General features: G+C 48.5%; 1 protein-coding gene across 1 annotated transcript; it reads left to right on the forward strand.

Moving 5' to 3' along the window:
- Nucleotides 1–5,509: 5,509 nt before the first annotated feature.
- On the forward strand, nt 5,510–6,972 carry LOC123100366 (tryptamine benzoyltransferase 1-like). The gene is made up of 2 exons (XM_044522300.1): nt 5,510–5,902; nt 5,985–6,972. Exons 1-2 carry the CDS (start codon nt 5,510–5,512, stop codon nt 6,912–6,914), a joined length of 1,323 nt encoding a protein of 440 aa, XP_044378235.1. The 3' UTR covers nt 6,915–6,972.
- Nucleotides 6,973–9,608: the final 2,636 nt, after the last annotated feature.

Below are 9,608 nucleotides of genomic sequence, written 5' to 3' on the forward strand. Positions count from 1 at the left end.
TGAGCTACACAAAAAAGACAAATCTGAGGCTTTTTAGCATATGTATTGTTCATCTTCAAAGTCCATGATTTTTTTTGCACAGCTCACAATTCAAGGTACTTCATCCTGAATTTTTTTACATATACACTTTACATCCTTGCATACATGTGTATTTTTTCAGAAATTTTTTGAACTGAAAATTTTTGATTTTTGATTTTTTTTCAAATAAAAGGCTCCATGAAGCTCGGTCTTTAAAATGCCCTACTCGCGGGCTGGGGCATACAATATTTTTCTGGCTCACACTTCATGATAGAGTCAACACCAGAAATCTCTTGAGGAAGATATCTATGCATCTTGATTGTTATGAGAAAGTTGAAGAAACATTAATGCATCTGTTCTGGGACTGCTCTTACTCTCAAGATCGCTGGGCAAGCATTCTTTCAACAAGGAAAGGGGAATCTCCTTGTTCGATGAAACCATTCTGGATCACTAGGATCAGAAGCAAGTTTTCGAGCTCTTTAAAGGAGTGGATTGGTTCACATCTATGATGCTGAAGCCAGATTAGTGACTTTCCAATATCATCATGATCGCAACGGCTGGAGTTGGATAGTAGCATCTTACGTGTAATTTTTTACTTTTTCCTGCCTGTATATACCCCTTTTTTTACATTACGTATTAATAAGACCGTAGAAAATGTTCTATGTTTGAAGCTCAAAATACGAGCGCTCTCTCTTAAAGAAAACAAGAAGTTTTTTTTAAAAAAAAGGAGGATTACCCCGGCCTCTGCATCCTGGCGATGCATATAGTCATTTCATTAATTATTCATAATGATCTTAGAAAATACTACATGGGTTAGTCTCAAGCCACCATCTCAGCAACAATTGTCGCTACTCCTATCCACTTGATGAAGCGGTGTCGATAGTTTGAACCTAATACCAAACAGACATCGCACCAAATCCTAACATCTAAAGCTGGAGACCCCAACCAAGCCACATACTGGGTTTAGTGTATAAACCAATCTGACGCACTCTCATGTGTCATCGTCGCCGTCTTTCACCAATCCAGCTTCAGAGCAGAAACTAAAGCATCGACCTTGCCGGGCCTCTCTGCCATCGACGCCACCATGGCGCCAGACAGCGTCTTCCTCCTGTGCGAGTCCATATCCGCGCATTGGACGTCGAGTCTCCATTGCGCCATGCTGCCGAGATCCGCCGCCATCAATGTGTAAGATGAAGCACCGCTCCACCAAAGAAGCCGTCCACTGGTCCCTTGAGCCCGTGTATACCTCCAAGAATGACGCCCCAAGGGGAAAACGACACCAGAGCGCCGCCGTCATCCAATCTACTGATCTAGGGTTTCCCCCGGAGGTAGCGGATAGAGGTCTGGAGCTTCTCCACGGCGAGCCTTCAAGAAGGTAACGACACAAAAGAGTGCCGCCATCGCCGGTCTTGGCAACCAGCCAAGAACGAGATTTTCACCCGGACCCGCTCGACGAATCTCCATCAAGCATCATGTGCATGGGGTCGCCACCAATCTGAGCCGCCGCACAGCGAGCAGGCCGCACCGGCCAGATCAGATTTGTCCCGAGGCCAGACCACACATGGTGTCGACCCGTCCACCATGCCCTCCATGTCGCCGCCATCGATCCTAGTGGGTTCTAGGGTAGGGTGCGTCGACTGCAAATAAATTTTTCCTACGCGCAGAACAACCAAGAACATGCTACGGGAGATGGATCACAGATCGTTACCACTAGATGCGCAGTGCCGTGCAGCGAAAGAAGAGTTGGGGCAGCGCGTCCGCGTGGTTCGTCTCCTCCTCGTCCGATATCCCTCGAACAGCCTGTCATTGGATCCAACATACAAGTTCACCGGAGCGGCGCAGGTGCACCGCCTCTAATGGTATCCGCGCGTATAGGAGGAACACTGTGCGGCGGACTGCTAGGTCCGATCACACAGTCGGCGGCGAGTTGAGGTGGTTATTCGCAACACATGCAAACCCTAGTGATAGCGCCGAAGCGATCAACTGAATGAGTGTGCCACACCTCCACTATATATAGGCGTCCGTCGCGGGCTCAACACTTGGGCTTCGCACGGACCCTAAAGCCCAAAATCTGTTCGGCTTTGATCCGAGTCCGAGTAGGATCAAGTCCGACTCGTGGAGTCGTGTCCAGCCTCACAGGTTCCTTCCCGTAAGCGCACGACCCCTTAGGTTCTCGTTCACTTGGTCGCGAGTCAGATCACATCTGGCTCGTCTAGTCGGTAGCGGCCTCTAGCAAAGCATGTTGACTCCAAGTGTCCGATGAAGCTGGTTAGGCGAACTTGTACATCACATTTCTGTTCTCTTTGCCACACGATATATGTTGTCAGGCTCAAGGCGAATCTGTCATCCTTGTGCTAGTCCAACCTCTTTCTCGTTCCAGTGATGCCGACCACAACCCGGATTATCTCATAATCCTTGTCGCATGGCCATGCTTATCTTGGTCGGATCACACGAGGGGACTAGAGTATATCTCTCCTCATCGGAGGGGAAAATCCCATCTTGCTCGACCATGTCTCGCATCATGGGTCTGGACAAGGCCGAAACCTACCTTTGTAACTACCCAGTCATGGAGTAGCATTTGATTGGCCCAAAGCAGGTCTGTCACCATCCCGAGTAAATACGCCAGCTCAGGTCTTAGGACATAGAACGTATGTTGTACTATATACTCACAGATGACATATCGCTGCGTCTCATAGTTGGGTCTGTCCGACTCGGACCTTTTCTCGACTCGGATCCGACTATGTCGAATCCGACCAGATCCTTCCAAGTCCATATTATTCGGTTAGCATCCAATGCTCCATGCCTAGTGAGACCAAGCCATCGACCGTGTCATATGCTAGTCTAGTCGGTTGCGCGTCCACACAGCCCTTTCGACTAGGGACCTTTTAGGACAGTCATCATACAATGCATAGTCCCACAAACAAGTCACCTACTTGTTGATACCATCATTGATAATGTCCAAAGACTATCTTTATTCATAAACACATAGGAAATATCATCATACATGATTGCCTCTAGGACATATCTCCAATAGATCCGAGGTCAGATGACCCGTCGCCGCAGATTCGATCACCGCCGCCGAACGCAGCCAACGCCGCTGCCCAAAGCAAGGCCTGCCACCGCGCCCGCAGCCATCACCGCCCGAGACAAAGCCGGCCGTCGCGTCGCCGCCGGCCAAGGCAGGGACACCCGCCGCACCACCAAGGCCAGATCCGTCGCGCCCCCTCTCACGCCACGGGGCTCCGCACCATTCCCATGGCACAGGAGAGAGGGAAGCCCCCGCCACCGCCGTCGGCCACCGGGCTATAGGCCGGCGGCGTCCTTCGATTGCGGCGGAGGAAGGGAGGGAAGGAAGGAGAGCCCCCGGCGGCTAGGGTTTCGTTCCTGTCTGAATCACCCGAGCGGGGGCGACGTGGGGGCGAGACGGGCTCTTGAAGAGCTCCTTCCAGCCGGAGCCCTTGCAGCTGCAGCCGAAGAAGCTGGAGCCCAAACAAACACACCTTAGGAAGTCGGGAGTTTGCTTGGACAGAGTAGTCACGTATTTGGTTGCCACACAATCCTTTTGTGGATTTTTGTATGTCCACTGTTCCCTGGACGTACCAGCTATCGTCATCGTGTCCGACACTTGAACCCGAATACTGTACTCCTTGAAGCAAAGAATCATGGACTATTTTTGAACTCTCAGACGCATAGTTTTCTTCTTTCTTCTGCGGCGAGAACCGGCCGGTCAATATATCCATATATTTCCTCAACTCTATGAATGGACTGATCAACCTGGAGCTAGCTAGCTAGCTTGCCAAACTCGTTCTCTCTGGCAATCCAAGCATTATCCTTCGCGATCGCCTCGCCGTGGTTGGCAGGCTGGTAGGTTGCGCCCCGAGCATCTACTAAAATAGTGGATAGAAAACAAGAAAAGGAGGAAGAAGAAGCAATCGTGTGACATTTTTCGATCGAGCTATAGCTGTAGGCTGACGGCTCAACGACCGGTCAACGGCTCCGCTAAGCTTCAAGCTATAGCTGTAGATCTTCAAACAGATAGAGTCCACTCCAGGCCCAAAAAATACTGCTTGCATGATCTTGAAACAGATATGTACAAAGAAACTGCAGATTAAAGAAAATTCGGTACGTGCAGCTCGCTCCGACCTCGACGTGAGTGTACGTACTCCGAAAACGCTTAGGCTTTGTTACACTATAACTGTAGAGGTCGACCGACTACTGTATGCTTAGGCCCTTCGAGTATTAAAAGTTGGCATTATCCATATAAGATAACCAGAGGAGAGTTAGGGTTCATTTTCTTGAGTGTATTCCGGTTTTTGTCCTCCATTTAATACATCTTGCCACCTTTTACCTTTAGTTATAACCATTGTATAGTTTTACTCCTTCTTATTATACTTGTCCGATTTTTTTCCTGTTGGATATAGCTTACCACATACACGACCGAAAACCATGACCCAGGGACACACTCTATGTAGCTAAACTAGGTCTAATGCGACACCAAATGACACGAAAATCCAGTAATAGCCTCCCAAGTTCAACACACGTTCGTGCTTTCCCTCTCGCTCTCATCGATGGGCAGTAGACCTTACCGACAACATCCACAGCCGGACTTGACAAATCCGACCTTTTAAACTTCCATGATCACCCTGGACGCGTCCGCGGATACTGACAGTCAAGTCTCAAATTTTTCTTCTCACAACCGGACATCTCAATTAGCATACCTCAAATCCATGCAAACTCATGCAACTACGTAAATGACATTACGCACATCGTTCGGCTACTACATCACAACATGTCATCGGACTACCAAAAGTTGGCATGTTTGGTTATGGTGGAGAAGATCATCCATGACTGCCCTTGCCCTTCCCGGCGCCATTGCCGTCCTTCTCGCGGTAGTACCGGTCAAAGACGTGGTAGAGATCAAGCCGGATCTACTCATCACTGGCGTTGTCCGCCCCGTCGTTGTCCTCCTCCTTCTTGGGTGGCAGTCCGGACATGACACGGACCGCCCGATCCAGCGTGGGCCAATACTGCTGTGGCGGGCCAATACCGACATGGCGAACACGCCCGGCTGCGTCCGGGCACCCCATATCTAACACATATTTGAGCTGGATATGAGAGGTGATTGTCAGCCTGGATGTTTAAGGCCCGTTTGAGGCGTCCGTCTCGGTCCCATTTTATGACCGGACATTCCGTGATTCCGGTTGTAAATGCTGTGAGGTCCCTGACCGACAGGCCGAAATGTCAAATACGTACCCACATCCGTCGAACGAAACCTACTGTACACGGATGGTTAGGTGCAGTGTCCACGTCGTTTTCTCTGCTTCTCCGTGCCATCATGCCGGCCCAACGTGCATGCAGCTACAGCAGTAGAATCCATCTATAAATGGCTCGTGCCTCTCTAATCCGTTCACCAAATTAAGCGCGCGCACGCACTAGAGTACGAATTAACGTAGACGCGTGTAGGTACAGAGAGAACACTACAATTCGACCGATGGAGATCACGAGCAGCACGATGGTGAAGCCGGCATACGCCGTGCCGCACCCGCTCGTCGGCGAGATGGTCCCGCTGACCGTCTTCGACCGCGCCGCCCTGGACATCTTCGTCCCCACCGTGCTCGCCTACCGCGCGCCGGCGCCGTCCAACGAGGCGCTCAGGGAGGGCCTCCTCAAGGCCGTCGCGCCGTACCCTCACCTGGCGGGCCGCCTCGCCCTCAACGATCAAGGCCGGCGCTTCCTTCACGTCAACAACGAGGGCGTGCTCCTGATCGAGGCCACCGTCCCGGTCGACCTGGCGGACGTGCTCGTCGACGGCCGCATGGCCGCAGGCGTCGAGGATATCTACCGGAGGTATTATTTGCTGGGTTTTGCTTCTGTCACGACTCACGTCACGTGCCTTCACATCGCGCTCATGCATGCATGGACTCTGCACAGGTGCTTATATTTTTTATTTTACTTTGCCTACACAGGAGAACATTGGGGCGGCGCTGCTGCAGATCCAGCTGAACAGGTACAAGTGCGGTGGCCTCGTGGTCGGCATATGCTCCCACCATCAAGCCGCCGACGGCCACTCCATGAGCATGTTTTTCACCGCCTGGGCAACCGCTGTACGCGAGGGAAAGGACTTCACCACGCCGGCCCCATTCCTCGACCGTGCGAGAACGTCCGTGCCTCGAAGCACGCCGACGCCGGTGTTCGACCACCGGTCACGGGAGTTCACGTGTGGAGACGGAGACACCTATGCCGTCGTCCCCATGGACAGGATCAGAAACCTCACTCTGCACTTCACGGCCGAGTTCGTCGCCGACCTCAAAGCCCGTGTCGGCGCCCGCTGCAGCAGGTTCCAGTGCCTGCTCGCGCACGTCTGGAAGAAAATCACGGCGGCGCGGGACCAGAAGCCGGAGGAGTTCACCAAGGTGAGGGTGGCCGTGAACTGCCGGGGCAGGGCCGACCCTCCCGTGCCAATGGACTTCTTCGGGAACATGGTGCTCTGGGCTTTCCCAAGGCTTCAGGTCAGGGACGTCCTGAACTCGAGCTACGGCAGCGTGGTCGGCGTCATCCGCGACGCCGTGGCGCGCATCGACGACGAGTACGTGCAGTCCCTCGTGGACTTCGGCGGGGTGGCGGACACGAACGGGGAGGAGCTCTTCGCGACGGCGGCCACGGCCGGCACGATGTTCTGCCCGGACGCAGAGGTCGACAGCTGGCTGGGGTTCAGGTTCCATCAACTCGACTTTGGCACCGGGGCACCGTCCGCTTTCATACCGCCGGACTTGCCTATCGAGGGGCTCATGGTCTTTGTGCCGTCGTGCAAGGCGAACGGCGGCGTCGACCTCTTCATGGCCGTCGCGGAGGAGCACGTCGCCGCGTTCGAGCAGATCTGCTACTCGTTCGATTGATCGAGATTTATGATCTTGTAGTAGCTATAGTATAGCAGCCATCCCAGTGGCGCTATTATTGCAGGAGTTTCTGTTTTGCAATGCCTTTTCATGTAATGTAATATATGAATTTTATGCTTCAGAAGCGTGTGCTGGCTGTTATATTTGTAGAGATTTATTTGTTCTCAAAAGAGGAGTAAATGAAATCGTGGGCTTGACTGTTAATCTGATTTTGATGGTTGTAGGGTTGTTTAGTTGCATCATAAGACGTTATTTCTGAATTGAAATAGGCCGGTACGTGCAGTGAACATCCTTGTTGAATCGAAACAACTCCTGTTGCTCATTTGATAACTAGTATTTTTCCGCAAACCGTGCAGTCGATTTCAATTGGAAGGGTTACTAGTATTTCAATTGTTTTCAGGTTGTTATATTGGTCCAAGCATGTTCTTCATTTGATAGGTACAGCAGCTCCCCATGACATGAAGACATTGGTTGACTTGCCTGTGTGGAAAATCTGATAAATGCTGCTGGCTACAATGATTAAAAATCATAACACGGTATTAGCTTGTTTCAATGATTTGTAATTGTTGTGTTTTTTCACACGATTTCTTTTTACAATAAAATGTTTGTTTCTATTTACGATTTCCGTTCTGATTCGACCACCTGAGTACTCTCCACAAAGTTTGGTTTTCCTATTTTTTGGGGTGGAGTTTGTTTTCTGTCAGTCCTTTTGTTTTTCACACTTATTTGTATGCATACTTTTTGGGGGGTATTATGTAAAAAAGGAAAAATAACAAACACAAATTAGTTCATAGACCTTAATTGAAAGGAACAATTAGTCAAGGCAAGTTTTCGGCGTTGTGTGTGCTATCCTCACAGAAAGCATATTTATTAGAAAAATGACACCAAAGAAGTTCTACAACGACATGTTAGAGGATATCTAGTTTTGTAGATAAGAATTTGTAGTTTGGATAATCAAATTTGAAATACTTTTATTTTATTTTCATTAATCAAGAACAAAACATAGACCATATATGCCCGAACAACTGCCACCGATCGCTCGTTTAGTTCATCCCTGGCAAAGACGACCGCTTGGTCCCTCCACACCCATCTACGGAGAATGATGGCAGTGCAACCACCCCAAAGAAGTGACTTTGACCTAAAGGAATGTACAATAGTACAACATGTAATAGCTCTCCATATCAATAATACAATAGCCCATACAAAGGTATGTTTGTTAAAGAAAATGCTAGACCTACGAAAGAGGATACGTAAGATTACGAAACGTTCCAAACTAATCTAAACATCCCACCCTGATTCTCAGGGGGGTGGGCCCCTCACTTCCCTAAACACCAATCCAATTCTCCCACGTTGGCTGGTACGTAAACTTAAGTAGTTTCTTTACATAGATGTAGCATTGCTCGTTTGTTAATAGTATATTTTTGGGCATACGGGTTGTGATTATAAGTTACAACATGCATACAACAACAAACCACTGTCTATGAGTTGATCGCAAAAATCCTACATTTTGTCAGTAGAGTTATAAACATTTTCTTTCCATCTCTTCTTCCTCTTTCTTCCACCCCGCCAAAAATTAGGTGGCACTTTTGATAGAAAGCTCGATGTAAAACTATTTGCATGTCCTCAGAATTAGCGTTCTCTATTAAAAAAATAATTAGCAAAAAAATAACCAAAGCACGAAGCCTCGGACACAAATCCTGTGTACCTAAATCCCACTATTTTTTATTTTTTCTCTCAACATGGACACATCCCACATACTATATTTCTCTCAAAATCCATGGAAAATGATACTCCCTCTGTAAACTAATATAAGACATTTTATATCAATACAATCATCTTATATTAGCTTACAGTGGGAGTAGTTATATTAGTTCTCAACATGCATATATTACAACTCACCATCTTTGCCACATCATGAATCCCACTACTTCTACTTCTCCCAGCATGCATGCAAAATGCTACATTCGTTCTATAAATGTTCTGTAATTGTATAATAATCAAATAAAACAAATCATATCTCTTTTCAGTTTTTGTAGCTTAGAGTAATTTTCAGTTTTAATTCTCATATCCAAATTCCTGACAACAAAAATCCAATCAAAATATATTGTAACCAATTTTCGCAGCAACTCACATAGAGCAACTAACTGGAGGTTACCCCTTGCGGGGGACCTCCAGGGGTCACTTCTGGTGCGTTGGGAGCATGCAAAGTGTCGCGTCTACCCCCGTCACATGTTGCATGCTCGGCGCCCCTCTGGATTTCATTTGTTTTGTTTTTCTGTCTGCGCTTTTGGGTATTAGATGGTACTTTTCAGGTTTTCTGACTTTTCGGTTTTCACCCAGTATTCCCTAGGTTTTGGAGGAAAAAGTCGCGGATTTTTTTAAGCGGAAAAAAATTGTGCTTCCATGAGAAGGACATATTTGCTTCTCGTGGAGGCACACATTTGCTTTCACGAGAAGCACAACTCAGAAAATAAAAAGAAGTCTACGCTTCAATGAGAAGCACATATTTGATTCTTGTGGAAGCAAATATTTGCTTTTGCGAGAAGCACAATTGTGCTTCCACAAGAAGCACATATTTGCTTCTCATGGGGGCACGGATTTTCTTCCATGAGAAGCACAACTGTGCTTCTCAGAAAGGGAGAAAATTGTGCTTCCATGAGAAGCACGAAATTGCTACTCATGGAGGCAAAGATT

The sequence above is a fragment of the Triticum aestivum genome, chromosome 4D (genome assembly GCF_018294505.1).
Source record: "Triticum aestivum cultivar Chinese Spring chromosome 4D, IWGSC CS RefSeq v2.1, whole genome shotgun sequence".
Lineage (NCBI taxonomy): Eukaryota > Viridiplantae > Streptophyta > Magnoliopsida > Poales > Poaceae > Triticum > Triticum aestivum.